This window comes from Coregonus clupeaformis, chromosome 28 (genome assembly GCF_020615455.1).
Source record: "Coregonus clupeaformis isolate EN_2021a chromosome 28, ASM2061545v1, whole genome shotgun sequence".
Classification (NCBI taxonomy): Eukaryota; Metazoa; Chordata; class Actinopteri; order Salmoniformes; family Salmonidae; genus Coregonus; species Coregonus clupeaformis.
In genome coordinates this window covers 22,500,282-22,518,079 of record NC_059219.1, presented here as the reverse complement: position 1 = coordinate 22,518,079, position 17,798 = coordinate 22,500,282, and the positions used below count along the sequence as shown (strand labels likewise).

Sequence of the window (17,798 nt, the reverse complement as noted above, 5' to 3'; positions counted from 1 at the left end):
ACCCATTTTATTCCTTGAGGTCCCAAATATTATCCAGATAAAGATCATTTTGCGCAACAAACCCAAGCTAGACAGGCCCACTGGGCTAAAACTGAACCAGCCCATCTGGCATTTGCCCGAAATGCCAGATGGTCAATCCGCCCCTAGCTAAAAGGCAGCACAAACACCATATGTGGACCTACACTGTTAGTGTACGCTGAACTGGCTTTCATTATTAGTAAACTCAACGGAAACTCAAATTAGTAGCATTCTCTTCCACTGCAGCTGAAAACAACAGCATCCTGATATTGTGTGAAAAAGTGTTTGTGTGTATTCGTGTCTGTGTGTGTGTGTGTGTGTGTGTGTGTGTGTGTATGTGTATGTGTATGTGTGTGTGTGTGTGTGTGTGTGTGTGTGTTTGTTTGTGTGTGTGTGTGTGTGTGTGTGTGTGTGTGTGTGTGTGTGTGTGTGTGTGTGTGTGTGTGTGTGTGTGTGTGTATGTGTGTGTGTGTGTTGATTATCAGCCTAATGGGTAATGTCAGAAGATCATGCTGTTCTTACCAAAGAGGGGTCCAGGAAATCTCCTTGCTGTTCTCCTCCATGTCATGGGACCATGTCTTATCCCACATTCCAGAATACCATGAAAGATTCCACCTCTCCACTTCTGATACACCTGGAGACTAGAGAAAGAGTAAAACCTTTGCAGGCAGGGGTTAAATGTGAGTTTTTATTGAACAATGACTATCCCAATCAATTGCTTTTCCATGATTATTTCTGATTTCCCCTATTGGACCCCCTGTTGTCACTGAAGCGCTTTAGATAGAATTGACCATAATATAGATGATTACATTGTCTCTGGATCTTGATTAGACAGCCGGCTAGACAGTGGGAGGTCAGCAGATGTCGTCAACATCAATGGCACATTACGCAATGATAACCTGCCTCTTTGAGGGTGGTTTAGGACAAGTCGTGTGTGTGCTATGTGCTTGGCCTGCCAGAGGAAAGTAGTCATTTTACCACTGTGGCTGCTGGTTCAACATGATAACAGTGCCCTCTGTTGGTCGCTGTATCCAAATACAACTCACTGTTGGACTGAGAGCAGAAATGCTCAGACTGCAATATTCTATTACATCAGAAAGCTCCTTAGCAAAGGCTACCAGGATGAATCAGACTGTTTCATATTTTATGAGTTCTAAAAGGAAATCCAGGGTTGTCCTCTGCCCCTTCAAATTTTCACCACCTTAAAGGGGAAATCTGCAGTTGCTACATCCATTTTTGGACTTGTAAATTAATGATATATACCCATTTATTCTTGAAGAATATAATGTATAAATGCCTTATGTGTTTAATTCAACTGTCATACTCCATCAGAACCCCAAAATAAAAACTTGTTTTACTCAAATGTTTGTAAATATTGTAAATGTAAACAAACACTGTATAGCATCAAAACATGATTAAAACTATAATTTTGATAACTTGGATGGTCGGTCCTTGCATCCAAAGCTCTGTCTATGAATTTGAAAGAGGTAACATTTCTCCAGGCACATTCCTCAGCTTTTTACCAAAACAGAAGCGGGGATATCACGTTATTATTTCAACTGTGGATTGCCCCTTTAAATTAATCCTCTACCTCTTTAGTTCATTCCTCCATTTTCTCCCCCTTTTAACATCTTGCTGAGTGAAATATCATCGCTCTCTAATTGTATGTCGCTTTGACATCAACACCATAAAGGCCACTAGTAAGAGTATATTAGTGATGATAATAACCATATTGGTTTAAGTACCATAATTATGGCAGTTAGTATGTGTAACTTTACCCCGTTAAAACCTCCAGGTGTTTCTGACAACAACAGTCACAAGGGCTGCAGTACCAACCAAAATGCAATGCTTTGAAATGAGATTGAGTTCCATAAGACTGAATAGTGTGTATAACTTGATTTCCATATCAGTCTGAGGCCCTGTTCCAGTCTACTGAGCTAATTCTATAATACAGTGAGAAATACAACAGCTCAAGGAGAGTGCTGAGATTTCTGCCTTCGCCTCTGATCCTATTCTACATCTATATGTGTGTATATAGTTAATATGTACTGTAGCTAACCTGGAAGTGCAGATGGTTTGCACAAGGTTGTTTCAACAACGACTTTGCCATGTGTATGTCAACAGAGAGGGCGAGACAATCCATTCTCTCCAGAAATGCTTGTGTACCAAACAGGGACAGACAATGCTTGAATAGACACATGACAAAACAGTATCATGGATTAGATGAAGACAAATGACGTTTTACACATCGTCATCCCCTGACTATTCTATGCTTTGTACTCATCTTCACCCCCTCCTTCACAAAGGAGAGAGAGAGAGAGATCAGGAAGAGTATCTCGGCTTACTGTAAGAAGCTGCAGTGACAATCGTCAGTTGCTCTTTCAACTCTGTGTGCAGCACCTGCAGACGCTTAAAACTCTCATTTCATTAAGTGGAAATGTGTCTAGAGAAAGCAGTGAGCTCACAGTGAGCCGTCTATAATCCTCTCCTCAACATCTTAAAACTAACTGATGGTTGTCAAACCAGGTTACTTGCCAACATGGAGGGAGGGAGAGCGAGAGTGAAAGAGAGAGAGACAGAGAGAGAGAGAGAGAGAGAGAAATAGAGCGAGAGAGAGAGAAAAATAGAGCGAGAGAGAGATTGTTTTTCTCTGAGACAAAAAGCTCTATATTTCCCAGGCCATAACTCTCCTCTGTGTGGCCAGTGAACAGTGAGAGGACGGACTCAGGTTTCTCTCTCAGGCCTGAGTATCACTTACACTACATCCTGTTATGAGTTATGGTGCAAAGGGATGCAGGAGGAGACTTAGAATATAATACAGACTAATGAGCCTATTGAACACAGAGGTGTGGTAATGGAAAGCTACTGCATCATCCCTAATGTCCATCAATGGGTAAGTAAAGTCCTTCAGGATTGTCGACAGGACAATACACATTTATCAACATGTTTTTTATCATAGGTACACTTCAACTGTGAGAGACGGAATGTAAAACAAAAATCCAGAAAATCACATTGTATGATTTTTAAGTAATTAATTTGCATTTTATTGCATGTTATAAGTATTTGATACATCAGAAAAGCAGAACTTAATATTTGGTACAGAAACCTTTGTTTGCAATTACAGAGATCATACGTTTCCTGTAGGTGTTGACCAGGTTTGCACACACTGCAGCAGGGATTTTGGCCCACTCCACCATACAGACCTTCTCCAGATCCTTCAGGTTTCGGGGGCTGTCGCTGGGCAATATGGACTTTCAGCTCCCTCCAAAGATTTTCTATTGGGTTCAGGTCTGGAGACTGGATAGGCCACTCCAGGACCTTGAGATGCTTCTTACGGAGCCACTCCTTAGTTGCCCTGGCTGTGTGTTTCGGGTCGTTGTCATGCTGGAAGACCCAGCCACGACCCATCTTCAATGCTCTTACTGAGGGAAGGAGGTTGTTGGCCAAGATCTCGCGATACATGGCCCCATCCATCCTCCCCTCAATACGGTGCAGTCGTCCTGTCCCCTTTGCAGAAAAGCATCCCCAAAGAATGATGTTTCCACCTCCATGCTTCACGTTTGGGATGGTGTTCTTGGGGTTGTACTCATCCTTCTTCTTCCTCCAAACACGGCGAGTGGAGTTTAGACCAAAAAGCTCTATTTTTGTCTCATCAGACCACATGACCTTCTCCCATTCCTCCCCTTGATCATCCAGATGGTCATTGGCCAACTTCAGACGGGCCTGGACATGCGCTGGCTTGAGCAGGGGGACCTTGCGTGCGCTGCAGGATTTTAATCCATGATGGCGTAGTGTGTTACTAATGGTTTTCTTTGAGACTGTGGTCCCAGCTCTCTTCAGGTCATTGACCAGGTCCTGCCATGTAGTTCTGGGCTGATCCCTCACCTTCCTCATGATCATTGATGCCCCACGAGGTGAGATCTTGCATGGAGCCCCAGACCGAGGGTGATTGACCGTCATCTTGAACTTCTTCCATTTTCTAATAATTGCGCCAACAGTTGTTGCCTTCTCACCAAGCTGCTTGCCTATTGTCCTTTAGCCCATCCCAGCCTTGTGCAGGTCTACAATTGTATCCCTGATGTCCTTACACAGCTCTCTGGTCTTGGCCATTGTGGAGAGGTTGGAGTCTGTTTGATTGAGTGTGTAGACAGGTGTCTTTTATACAGGTAACGAGTTCAAACAGGTGCAGTTAATACAGGTAATGAGTGGAGAACAGGAGGGCTTCTTAAAGAAAAACTAACAGGTCTGTGAGAGCCGGAATTCTTTTGTCATGCAATAAAATGCAAATTAATTACTTAAAAATCATACAATGTGATTTTCTGGATTTTTGTTTTACATTCCGTCTCTCACAGTTGAAGTGTACCTATGATAAAAATTACAGACCTCTACATGCTTTGTAAGTAGGAAAACCTGCAAAATCGGCAGTGTATCAAATACTTGTTCTCCCCACTGTATATAATTACTTGACACATTGGAAAGAATGAACTGACCCAAAATTAAGGAAAGCTTTGACTATGAACAGACTCAGTGAGCATAGCCTTGCTATTGAAAAAGGCAGCCGTAGGCAGACCTGGCTCTCAAGAGAAGACAGGCATGTGCACACTGTCCACAAAATGAGGTGGAAACTGAGCTGCACTTCCTAACCTCCTGCCAAATGTATGACCATATTAGAGACACATATTTCCCTCAGATTACACAGACCCACAAAGAATTTGAAAACAAATCCAAATTTGATAAACTACCATATCTATTGGGTGAAATACCACAGTGTGCCATCACAGCAGCACAATTTGTGACCTGTTGCCACAAGAAAAGGGCAACCAGTGAAGAACAAACACCATTGTAAATGTATGTTTATTTATTTTTACTTTTTTACTTTAACTATTTGCACATCGTTACAACACTGTATATAGACACAATATTACATTTGAAATGTCTTTATTCTTTTGGAACCTGTGTGAGTGTAATATTTACTGTTCACTTTTTATTGTTTATTTCACTTTTGTTTATCCATTTCACTTGCTTTGGGATTTGTTTCCCATGCCAATAAAGCCCTTAAATTGAATTGAATTGAGAGAGAGAGAGAGAGAGAGAGAGAGAGAGAGAGAGAGAGAGAGAGAGAGAGAGAGAGAGAGAGAGAGAGAGAGAGAGAGAGAGAGAGACAGAGAGAGAGACAGAGACAGAGACAGAGACAGAGAGACAAAGTGAGAGACAGAGAGAGAAAGACAAAGTGAGAGACAGAGAGAGAGAGAGAGAGAGAGAGAGAGAAAGATGGAGAGAGAGAAAGATGGAGAAAGACAGAGAGAGAAAGACAAAGTGAGAGACAGAGAGAGAGAGAGAGAGAGAGAGAGAGAGAGAGAGAGAGAGAGAGAAAGATGGAGAGAGAGAAAGATGGAGAAAGACAGAGAGAGAAAGACAGAGCGAGAGAGAGATTGTTATACATAATATGACATTTGAAATGTCTTTATTCTTAGAGAACTTCTGAGTGTAATGTTTACTGTTAATATTTATTGTTTATTTCACTCACTTTTGTTTACTATCTACTTCACTTGCTTTGGCAATGTTAACATACGTTTCCCATGCCAATAAAGCCCTTAAATTAAATTAAATTAAATTGAATTGAATTGAATTGAGAGAGAGAGAGAGAGAGAGAGAGAGAGAGAGAGAGAGAGAGAGAGAGAGAGAGAGAGAGAGAGAGAGAGAGAGAGAGAGAGAGAGAGAGAGAGAGAGAGAGAGAGAGAGAGAAATAGAGCGAGAGAGAGAGAAAAATAGAGCGAGAGAGAGATTGTTTTTCTCTGAGACAAAAAGCTCTATATTTCCCAGGCCATAACTCTCCTCTGTGTGGCCAGTGAACAGTGAGAGGACGGACTCAGGTTTCTCTCTCAGGCCTGAGTATCACTTACACTACATCCTGTTATGAGTTATGGTGCAAAGGGATGCAGGAGGAGACTTAGAATATAATACAGACTAATGAGCCTATTGAACACAGAGGTGTGGTAATGGAAAGCTACTGCATCATCCCTAATGTCCATCAATGGGTAAGTAAAGTCCTTCAGGATTGTCGACAGGACAATACACATTTATCAACATGCCATCCTACTGTACACAAGCAGGTGCTAGCACGCATTCACACATTCACACATTCACACACACACACTTACACGTGAAATCTGTCCAATGTCCTCCAAATTCCATACGGCTGCGTTTTCTGTTCCATTTGGGGCCCTGCGTTTTATAAGCCATCGTCACTTTTCCTCCTTACACCTGATAAACACAGCTCATGTCAGCTCCTTGTTGAGGAGCCATATGGGAGTATATGGAACTGCCAAAAACCTGAGGCATGTACACAGCAGGTATGTTTCAGAGCTACAGTACTATCGATGCATAGAGCAGATACTGAAAATAGATTACAACATAATATGGCTCCACTGCAAACACGTGCCCACTTCAGAGAGTTATTTTGCCAATTTAACTATTCTTATGTTTTCAATAAATGTCACATTATTGAGCTGCATTTCACACACTCAGTACAAAACATTCATTCATCCTATTGAGAGGTTGACAATGGAACAATAAGGCACAGTATTGCCTGAATGGCAGGTTCTGGACCCATTATGCAAAGCCAAAGTGGTTCTTTAAAGCCTTTTGATCTCTGCAGCAAAGTGTCATACTGTACAGACAGAGGGTTACTGAGATGTCAAGAATACAACGTTAATAACATTATAACCAACAATCTTTATAAGCTCTGTACCGTCACATGCCAGATGCCTATAAGTACTAATGAATGGGTATTTTTCAACTTATCTTTATGTGGGGGGATTTCGTTTTATCTCTCCACTTTTCAAGCTATAGAGACCACATTCTTCTGTTCTTATTCCAGACAACAGTCGTTGGATTGTTAACAAAGACGTGAAGCTTGTGAGAAGAAGAAAAATGCAACATTTATTTTACTCTGTTTGTTTCTAGTACAAATAGCTATGCATCTTATATAACAAGACACCATGAGAATAGTTGTATAATCATCATCAGTTGATATATGTTTGAAATTGGTCAAGATGACCCCAACAAACCGGTATCACATGCAGGCTATAGTAGTTACAATCTGCTAGTTCATACTAGCTAGTAAAAGCAGTCGTTTTGTCTGCAGAACAATATTGATTTGAGAGACTACATCAACACACCCAGCCCTCCCTCCAAACTAGATTCAAAACAGGAAGTCCAAACAGATAGCCAGCAGAGCACATCCTGTCCATCATCAGGACCAGTCGGCATGCCCTATTTACTGTTGGGAACGCCGTGAGGCCATGGCTGTGATTCAATTTAGCAGATAATTACACTATCTGGTAAAGCAATTATCCTGTTTACAACATAATGCCATTTGCTAGCTAATGGTGCTCCCACAACCTCCACAGTACAGGAGACAATGCATTTCTAAGAGGGGAAACAGGAACACTGTGTTGTAGCTATTGTTGAAGCATCTGTGGGCTAATTAGGTCAAAGCCTATGACAACAACAGCCTAAAAGATCAACAAAACATGACTCAGCCTGGTACACCACTGCACCCAGGCATGAATTTACATGTTATTTTAAACTTTCAAATGAGGTGACACTGCCATACCCAGAGAGCAGTATGCCAATGTTTTAAAGAGGGGAGAGATAAGGGAGCTCATTAAGACCGAGCTTAGTCTGGGTAGATGAAATCCATGTGGCCTTGCTGGCTGATTTGAATCCCCTGCTTCTTTCTCTCCCTCCCTGCCTCCCTCTGAGCAGACTCACCAGAGCCATGGTCTGCAAGGAGGAAGAAAGCTTCTCAGGATCACTGGCTGTATGCATGCCAACTGTCTTGAATATCTCTGACCTGACTGCGCTTGATTAGAAAACAGCAATATGGTGTAAACTTATCCAGGGTTGTAATTCATTAGACGTTGGGAAGGAAATGAGAGGAAGATAGATAAAGTCCCTTTCTGAATAGGAAAGAGTGGTGCTTACCTTGACCCGGGAGAGGGAGGGATGGAGAGATGAGGAGAGTCAAAGGGATGGAGAGTAGAGGGTCCAGGCAGGGAAGGGGTCTGGGTAGGTCCCAATGGGGTAGTCCAGGAGAGGGAACGAGGGAGGAGAAGAGAGGAGTGGAATGACAGGGAACAGGGAGACAGGGAGGTGAAACGTAAATGCTACTCTCTCCCTTTCTCTCTCTCTTTCACATACACTCCCAAACACACACTCACACAGCCTACAGGCAGGAACTAACACAAGCAGTTACTCCCAGGATGGGAGAGAGAGTGTGTTATCCATTCACAGACACTTAAACACAGAGAGCAAAAGTAAGACCCGGCCCACTCTCTCCTACTGGCCCAATAAGAGGCAGCTGTAAAACTGTGCGACCAATGAGAGACATTGAAGGCAGGGCCAATAAGTGCAATGACTCATCCTACCAATCAAAGTAATTGCCTTTGGACTCTTAGAACCTCCCTCTCTCTTAAGGACAGATTTAGGAAGGTGCACTTAGCCTGTATGAGTGATTTAAGACCCTGACCTGGGACACATTAGAGTGATTAGATTCTGATGCACCTAAACCAGTGTGATACCACAATAGGTTGTATGCTCCACTACAACACTAGCTGACATCCAGTCAGGTACTGTACTGCATGCTAAAGTCATTCTCATGTACGGCTACCGTCTTAAAGGAGGTTACTCATGACATGTTGCATTATTTCTGAAAACAGAACACGCGCAGTCGTGCACACACTGACACACACACAGAAATGCATGCATACACACATACAGAGTTGATCGTTAAAGAGGGAGGAGAGGTGAGACCTCTGATTCAGCAGTATTTCAGCCCTCTCATAAAACACCGCTGACAGGATGTGCTGTAGAGGATGAACCTCCTCTATACTGGGCAGGAGCTGGCTACACTGTTGACAGGCTGTACTGCAGAGGAAGTACCTCTAGACTGGGCAGGAGATGGCTATAAAAGATTCATAGAAAATGGGAGGGGAAAGATGGGCACAGAAGGGAAATATAGGCACGGTTTACCAGCTGAGATTTAATGAGTGTGTGTCGATGTGAATAATATACAGGATATTGCCACAATCAAACCAAGGTAACAGGAAAATATTGTGGATATTATATCCTAAGACTTATTTCCCTATCTGTCCGATTACTTATGACCATTGATCTGAAAGAGATGGATAGTTCATAGTTGAAAGTACAGAATACATTAATGGGTGAAAGTGATATAGCGGAATGGCCGGCACCGTATGCACACATGGTATCCTTTCACATTAGGGTCTGGGTCTCAAAGGAGGTGACACAGAAGGAAGTGTTTCATCTGGGAAACAGCACTAGACGCAGACAGGTCTTGGTTAGAAAAGGAAAGGTTGGATGTCCATGAAATCAAGGCACACTGTTAAGGAGAGAAACGTGAATACATGTGTTTTCGATTGTTGGACTGCCTTAGGATAACTGCATGACAACCAAATCCCCAGAGATATGTTATTGGGTTCTATTGAGGGCACAGAAGATATCTCATGACTGGCTAAATCACATTACATTGAAAGTGCTGTGACAATGGACTAATTCTCTCCATGTAGCCTGAGAGTGTTTTTTACTTAAAACCAACCACATGATAATCAAATTGTCATGCCATACTTGGAGACCTATTTATACGTGTAGTAAGCATGTTATAAATACCCTACCAAATCCCATAAAATAATCCAGTTTGAAAAGTAGGCCTATGCACGATAGGTTTATGTGACATGAGCACTGGAGAGCGTCAGTCACCACTCCATTGCTATGCCCTCATTTATAGCACCAAAGGTCAAACTCAGATTGCAAATGTTGCTAAAGTTTGTTTATGAGGCGTTTTCAAGCATATTCATACTTCTAGACAATATTCCACATGTGTATATAAAAGCTCACACGTGATGCGAAAAAAAAGTTTATAAACATTCTCATACGTTTTTCCCCTCATCCTATAATAACGTTAATTTATTCAGTTACGTTGTATCGCTGACCAATAGCTTACTCTCCACTGAGGGGGTTCGTTTATCTGGCCCAAGTTACCCAGGTGGGAGGAGTTTGGTACGTGATTGCATTAATTTTGGAACAGGGCTGCCTGAGCCGGATCGAAACAAAATTGACGTAATTAAGCATGTAGAGTGATGAGTCGGATTCTGTGCAAAAGTGATTGCTTTTGATATTGAAAGCTAGTTTGAACATTCAAACATTTATTTTATGGAAAAGAGATGTTGTATGTTTCGGCACGATTGGCCTACACCTAGCTGCCTTGTTGACAATATGACCGTGGCGCAGATTGCTGTTTGATTTGAGAAGGGCGCTCCTCCCTCCCCGCTTTCCCCCGATGGCATGATGGGCCATTGCCCGGTTCAACCCGGGCCAGGATAATAGAGCTACCTCACTTTTACAGCGCGCGCGACGGGTCACGTCCAATAATTATCGATGGGGCAATGTTCAGTTGCTTGCTCATGTGATATGTGATATTATGTCCTAATATGTTGAGATATAGTATGTAGCCTATTAGCCATTGATATTAAAACTAGTGAAAGTATTGATCATTGAGTAATATATTAATGTTAATTTATGAAATACCTTTTTAGGTCCATTTTGGATTATCCCCGTTCAATCAACAGAAACTACAGTCCCCATAGTTACTTGGAAATTCTCACAGCCTCAGCTGCTCGGCTGTCTGAAATGCATTCATTGAACAACAGCGCGCACACGAGTTCAGTTGAGGGAGAAATTAGAGGTAGGATTTACATACTTTCCTTGTCAATGTATAAAGTTCTATGTACATTGTTTAAAACCAATTATTGGTGTCAAGTTCAGCAATGTTTCCCTGCAATAAGATAATATTAACTCGCATGATGAAGCTAACATTAGCTAGCTAATATCAGCTACTGTAGACGGTTAGCTAAATTGTCTAGGCTAGTTTACGTTAGCTGTAGCTAGCTCTCTGACATTGTTCACTAGCAAGGGGTTTATCAAAACAAGCTTAGCTACCTCTGCCAGACACGCTTAGCTACCTTTGGTTGAGCTGGCTGCATTAGCATGTAGCTTGCTAGTTAACTAACGTTCGGTATTCCAGACTGGAATCTGGTTAGCTAACGTTAACTAGTTAGCTAACATTGAATATGGCTCGTGCCAGCCATGCGTGCAGAAGTTGCACCCCTATTTCACCAAAGACAATTTAGCGATTACTTCTTAAAGTATGTCTGGTCTCACATGAATGCAGCATTACAATTACAACGCTATCTAACTGGTAAACTTCAATGCAATAGCTGGTCAAAAGATAGACGTAACAAAAGTCGTTCGTTATGAATCTATTTTTGGAATGTGTCAACCCCCTAAGTTAAATCAGTCCAACAGAGAATAACAAAGTTATGTAATGCACTGACTGCACCCATTCCCTTTTTTTTGTTGCGATTCAAAATGTATTTTGGAATACGTGTGACCTGACAGCTCAGATCTGTTAGGGTCGTTGTTTACCATCGTTGTTACTATAATAAGTGTGATTTGATGTCCCTGCCCGGAAATGACAGCTTTCGGTTGAGCACCATCCCACAAGATAATGAAGAATACAGCACTCTGTCAGAAAATAGACTTTGCATGACTATTTGCAAACATTCTTGTCTTTTACAGGTTCACAATGACCGGAGGTCTAGCTGTAAACTAACTTGCTTTCAATCATTGTCAATCCATGGAATGGAGCAAAGGTTGACATTCTCTCATACATACAGTATGAAAATGGCTGCAGCTAGCACTTTAACTCCATGTTCGTCATTGTGAAAGGTTTCCCCCTCACCCCCTCTGTAATGTTTAACACTGGATCCTTTGTGGAACTTGTAAGGGAAGAGTGCTAACAGGAATCTTTACTCATTGTCTGCGTAGAAACCCTGAATTTGAGGTTTAGGCCCTACTCTCTGATTTCTATGAAAATTCCTATAGCAAGCCTCTTCACTATAGCGTACCACTTAGTAATTTGATACTGTCAGAGGTAGACTTGGGACTCCAGTGTCCACTGTCAGGCCACTGCCATGGTGGACAAAGACGCTATGGTGAGTGGGGACAGGGCTGTGGAGGAAGAGGCTAAACTGGACCTGAAGGAGACCGCCCCTGGAGAGCCTGACCCTGAGATGGCTCTTCCCCCACCTGAGGACCCCTCAGACGGCCAGACCAAGACAGCCCGGACCTGGGAGTTGTCGGTGGTGTTCCTGTGTTTCTATGGGTTTATGGTGCAGCTGAAGCCTGGGGAGCCCTTTATAACACCAAACCTGCTCAGCACGGAGAAGAACTTCACCAGGGAACAGGTCAGTGATGCACAGCCATCCCCCTATAACAGCGTGTAATGTTGGTGTGGTGTGTTTTTTTGCTTAAGAGTGCAATGTGTGTGGTCGGTGTGTGTATGCAACTATCCGTGTGTGTGTCTTAAGTTAACCACAGTTTGTAAGGGTGGGTAGATGTGTAGGAAGTAAGGCTGCACAATGTGGGCGAAAAATCCCATTGAGATTATCTTTTTCTTACCAAATGTTGTGATTTGATGTTAAAGATCAAAATACTAGGGTGAACTGTTGGAATCATAGAAATTGAATAACTTATATTAAAAAGTAGGGCTGGGAATTGGCAGGGACCTCAAGATACAACGTTATCATCATACTTAGGTGCTGATACGATATGTATTGCGGTTCTCAGGATTCTATATGTATTGCGATTCGATACTCTGATTTCATTATGATTCGATGTTCCAAACATATTGCTCACCATATGTCTGCTGCAGAGGGACAAGAGAGAGCCATGAGAAAACGAGTTTTGATCAGTCATGGAAATAAAAGTGCTGAAAACAAATAGTCTCTCTATTTAAAAAATAGAACATGCTATGAAGGAAAAATACTGGAATTTTGGTGCAGGTACAGCCAACTAGTGCAATGTTTTTGGGGCCATATTGTCAAAACGATATGATATACAGTACCAGTCAAAAGTTTGGACACACCTCCTCATTCCAGTTTTTTTTTTACTATTGTAGAATAATAGTGAAGACATCAAAACTATGAAATAACACATGGAATAATGTAGTAACCCAAAAAGTGTTTAACAAATCAAAATATATTTTATATTTGAGATTCTTCAAAGTAACCACCTTTTGCCTTGATGACAGCTTTGCACACTCTTGGCATTCTCTCAACCAGCTTCATGAAGTAGTTACCTGGAATGCATTTCAATTAACAGGTGTGCCTTGTTAAAAGTTAATTTGTGGCATTTCTTTCCTCCTTAATGCATTTGAGCCAATCAGTTGTGTTGTGACAAGCTAGGGGTGGTATACAGAAGATAGCCCTAAAATAAGCAAAGAGAAACGACAGTCCATCATTACTTTAAGACATGAAGGTCAGTCAATACGGAAAATGTCAAGAACTTTGAACGTTTCTTCAAGTGCAGTCGCAAAAACCATCAAGCGCTATGATGAAACTGGCGTCATGAGGACCGCCACAGGAAAGAAAGACTCAGAGTTACCTCTGCTGCAGAGGATAAGTTCATTAGAGTTACCAGCTTCAGAAATTGCAGCCCAAATAAATGCTTCACAGAGTTCAAGTAACACACACATCTCAACAGCAACTGTTTAGAGGAGACTGCGTGAATCAGGCCTTCATGGTCGAATTGCTGCAAAGAAACCACTACTAAAGGACACCAATAAGAAGAAGATACTTTCTTGGGCCAAGAAACATGAGCAATGGACATTAGACCGGTGGAAATCTGTCCTTTGGTCTGATGAGTCCAAATTTGAGATTTCTGGTTCCAACTGACGTGTCTTTGTGAGACGCAGAGTAGGTAAACGGATGATCTCCGCATGTGTAGTTCCCACCGTGAAGCATGGAGGAGGATGTGTTATGGTGTGGGGGTGCTTTGCTGGTGACACTGTCTGTGATTTATTTAGAATTCAAGGCACACTTAACCAGCATGGCTACCACAGCATTCTGCAGCGATACGCCATCCCATCTGGTTTCCGCTTAGTAGGACTATCATTTGTCTTTCAACAGGACAATGACCCAACACATCTCCAGGCTGTGTAAGGGCTATTTGACCAAGAAGGAGAGTGATGGAGTGCTGCATCAGATGACCTGGCCTCCACAATCACCAGAACTCAACCCAATTGAGATGTTGGACCGGAGAGTGAAGGAAAAGCAGCCAACAAATGCTCAGCATATGTGGGAACTCCTTCAAGACTATTGGAAAAGCATTCCAGGTGAAGCTGGTTGAGAGAATGCCAAGAGTGTGCAAAGCTGTCATCAAGGCAAAGGGTGGCTACTTTGAAGAATCTAAAATATATTTTGATTTGTTAAACACTTTTTTGGTAACTATATGATTCCATATGTGTTATTTCATAGTTTTGATGTCTTCACTATTATTCTACAATGTAGAAAATAGTAAAAATAAAGAAAAACCCTTGAATGAGTAGGTGTGTCCAAACTTTTGACTGGTGCTGTATAGTAAAAAATAATATCCCTGTATGTAACGGTTTTGATTTTTTCCCCATCACTATTAAGAAGCAAAGTGGAAAGCGGCATCGTTCTTGTTTGGAGCGATTGGTTGACTGCATTGACCTAACAGAATAGCATGTAAACTTACAGTGAATCTAACAGCGAGGAGTAGGAACTGCACCGTTTGATAGGAAGCAGCTGCAAGGTAATTTCCTACGATGTAGGCTATAGCCTTGTATGACAACCCTGATATAAGCTGTATCAGCTGACACTGAATTCATACTTGGAGCTTGAACAACAACCTCTCAATCCCAATGTAATTGAAACAAAGTGCCAGTTATTATTTTCCAGTGTTCCTTAGTCATGGAACCCACTGGACTGTAATAAGGCAATCACAGTGTGAGTGCGGTAACCCCTCCTCAGTATGGTCAAAGTTCACATTCCTACAAAATAGGTCAGAGTCTCTTTTTCTGATTGGTTACTGTAGGCTTGTCTGGCTCAGTGTCAACTAATGAACCTAATGGCCTGAAGTCTGCAGACTCATTGGAAGGTGTCCTAGCATACAATGTAGTCTTAGTTCAAATGAAGGGGATCAGTGAAGGTTTTTGCTCCCCTCATTTCCTGTAGAGGGAGATTAACGTTGTTGCATTGGCAAAAGGTGATTCTAAACAGCATATGAGGCATGTGCATTTGTCAGTGTTCGAGGATTCACTGGGAACTAGCCTAAATATGCAATTTGAGAATACCTGCCTGCACATTTATATAGCCTTCAGCTAAAACAACTTTTTACAACGAGAATTACATTCCACGTAGCCCTCTCAGTCCATTCTATGTGGTCTCCCTCTCTCATGCCCCCCATTCTATTCCTCCAGGTGACCAATGAGATCAACCCGATCCTGTCCTACTCCTACATGGCGGTGCTGGTGCCAGTCTTCCTCCTGACAGACGTCCTGCGCTACAAGCCAGTCCTGGTCCTCTCCAGCCTCAGCCACGTGGCCATCTGGCTCCTCATCCTCCTAGGCTCCTCCCTCTTAGAGATGCAGTTCATGGAGTTCTTCTACGGCATCACCATGGCAGCACGCGTGGCCTACTCCTCCTATATCTTCTCCCTGGTCACCCCAGAGCTCTACCAGCGCGTGGCCAGCTACTCGCGCTCTTCCGTCCTCATGGGGGTGTTTACCAGCTCGGTGCTGGGTCAGGTGCTGATATCCGTGGGCAGGCTCTCCTTCGCCACACTCAGTGCTGTCTCCTTGGGCTTGGTGTCCTTCGGCCTGGTTCTCTCATGCTGCCTGCCCTGGCCCAAGAGGTCCCTGTTCTTCAACAGGGCCCACCGCGCTGCCCAGAGGAACCTCCAGGAGCAGGCTGCAGCGCAGTCAGAGCTGGCCAGGATGAAGCAGGGAGAAGGGGGCTTGGGTTCAGATGACACACCCTCCCTGGCCCCTCTCAGCTCTGGTTCCTCCTGGAGGGACTCGGTGTTCATTCAGATGCTGAAGGAGCTGAGGAACGTGCCGCGGAGGCCCAGCCTCAGACTGTGGAGCCTGTGGTGGGTGTTCAACTCGGCTGGCTACTACCTGGTGCTGTTGTACGTCCATGTCCTGTGGAACAAGGTGTACCCCGCCACGGAGAACAAACACGTCTACAACGGAGGGGTGGAGGCTGTCTCCACACTACTGGGTGAGGGATCAATTTCCCCTAGGTTTTAGTTTTAGGCTGGGTACAAAGGCCCCCCCAATGCCAGGTATACAAGTGTTTTAATAACCAATGTGTAGCATTCACCTGGGTTTTTACTGTCTGACAGGGTTGGAGCCTGTGTTCTCCAAGTCAGTGATTCGTACAAAATATTAACACCCCTACAGCAGTTGGCAGAGGTAGTAGTGAGAGAACCATGGCAACATGCAGTCCAATGAGTTCTCTGGCATCACATGACATCAGGTCAAAAGGTTTGTCTTAGACTAGGGTTCCCCATCTCCAGTCCTCCAGTACCCCCAACAGCACACATTGTTGTTGTAGCCCCAGGCTAACTCACCTGACTCAACTTGTCAAGGGCTTGATGATTAGTTGACAAGTAGAATCGGGTGTGCTTGTCCATGGCCACTACAAAAATGTGCACTGTTGGGGAGGACTGGAGTTGGGAAACACTGTTTTAGACAGACCCCTCTCCAATGATTTAATTAGGACTGAAGTTACATCACCTAAACAGCTGACAAGGACAGGAGACATACAAAGCCCATCAATCTAGAAAGAGGAATTCCCATGAAGCAGAATGTGATGTGGTGACACAACATAACAGACAAAACAGTCACGTTCTGATGAAAGGTGGTTGAAGATTACAATCATTTAGATGATAACCACACAGGGAGGTGATGCCAGACAGTATGCTCCCCATAGTGACTTAGTATAATTATGTTATTGATGCCTAATAATAACATAAAGGCTTAATGAACCAGCAATCCCCTCTGTTTGCCTTGATACGATAATCACACTCTGTGACCCTGTGTCTACAAACACACACACACACACAGCATTTATTAAATGAAGTTCCCCCAAGCCTTAACCACCTACTGACTCATTAACTTAGTCAGCTTTTCTTCTTCGACTAACTCCACCTCGTTAACTCTGTCCCAGGTGCGATCACGTCGTTTGCAGCAGGCTTCGTGAAGATCCGCTGGAACGTGTGGTCTGAGCTGGTGATCGGTGTGATCACGGCTCTGCAGGCTGGCCTGCTGCTCCTCATGGGGACCACCAGCAACATCTGGGTCTGCTATGTGGCCTACTCCTTCTTCAAGGGTTTCTACCAGTTCCTCGTGCCTATCGCCATGTACGTTTTCTTAGGTCCAGTTTTATTTAACATCATTGTATACATATAATGGGATGTGGTGTTTTGGGGATTGTCATGTTCAGATGTGTGCAGTGTATGAATGCATTGTCAAATAGAACTGTCACATGTTTCTTACTTTAGGCTCTACATTTGATCTGCTGACTATTTTTTATTTATTTAACTAGGCAACAAATTCTTATTTACAATGACGGCCTACCAAAAGGCAAAAGGCCTCCTGTGGGGACGGGGTCTGGGATAAAATACTATATATATACAGGTAAAAGTCAGTAAATTAGAATATTTTGAAAAACTTGATTTATTTCAGTAATTGCATTCAAAAGGTGTAACTTGTACATTATATTTATTAATTGCACACAGACTGATGCATTCAAATGTTTATTTCATTTAATTTTGATGATTTGAAGTGGCAACAAATGAAAATCCAAAATTCCGTGTGTCACAAAATTAGA

The 17,798-nt window shown here is 42.9% G+C and overlaps 2 protein-coding genes and 1 long non-coding RNA gene across 3 annotated transcripts in view; 1 reads left to right on the top strand and 2 right to left on the bottom strand.

Annotated features, from left to right (window-relative positions):
• The window catches only part of LOC121557994 (poly(rC)-binding protein 3), a 29,041-nt gene extending 28,401 nt beyond the window's left edge, over positions 1-640 (bottom strand). The window contains exon 1 of the mRNA XM_045208771.1: positions 541-640. The gene's annotated coding sequence lies outside the window, so the exon portion shown is untranslated. The remainder of the gene's footprint in view (positions 1-540) is intronic.
• A 5,611-nt stretch (positions 641-6,251) lies between these two features.
• LOC121557997 lies at positions 6,252-8,279 on the bottom strand. The gene is made up of 3 exons (XR_006657572.1): positions 8,008-8,279; positions 7,795-7,880; positions 6,252-6,933 (listed from the first exon to the last, which is right to left on the bottom strand). It is a non-coding gene; the product is annotated as an uncharacterized LOC121557997 (long non-coding RNA).
• Positions 8,280-10,649: 2,370 nt separating this feature from the next.
• On the top strand, positions 10,650-17,482 carry LOC121557985 (reduced folate transporter). The gene is made up of 5 exons (XM_045208402.1): positions 10,650-10,786; positions 11,680-12,347; positions 15,383-16,184; positions 17,136-17,328; positions 17,470-17,482. Exons 2-5 carry the CDS (start codon positions 12,075-12,077, stop codon positions 17,480-17,482), a joined length of 1,281 nt encoding a protein of 426 aa, XP_045064337.1. The 5' UTR covers positions 10,650-10,786; positions 11,680-12,074.
• Positions 17,483-17,798: the final 316 nt, after the last annotated feature.

Coding starts and splice junctions, on each gene's coding strand:
- LOC121557985 (XM_045208402.1), top strand. CDS start 12,075: ATGGTGGACAAAGACGCTATGGTGAGTGGGGACAGGGCTGTGGAGGAA. Junction 12,348..15,382: donor AGAACTTCACCAGGGAACAG/GTCAGTGATGCA, acceptor CTATTCCTCCAG/GTGACCAATGAGATCAACCC. Junction 16,185..17,135: donor GGCTGTCTCCACACTACTGG/GTGAGGGATCAA, acceptor ACTCTGTCCCAG/GTGCGATCACGTCGTTTGCA.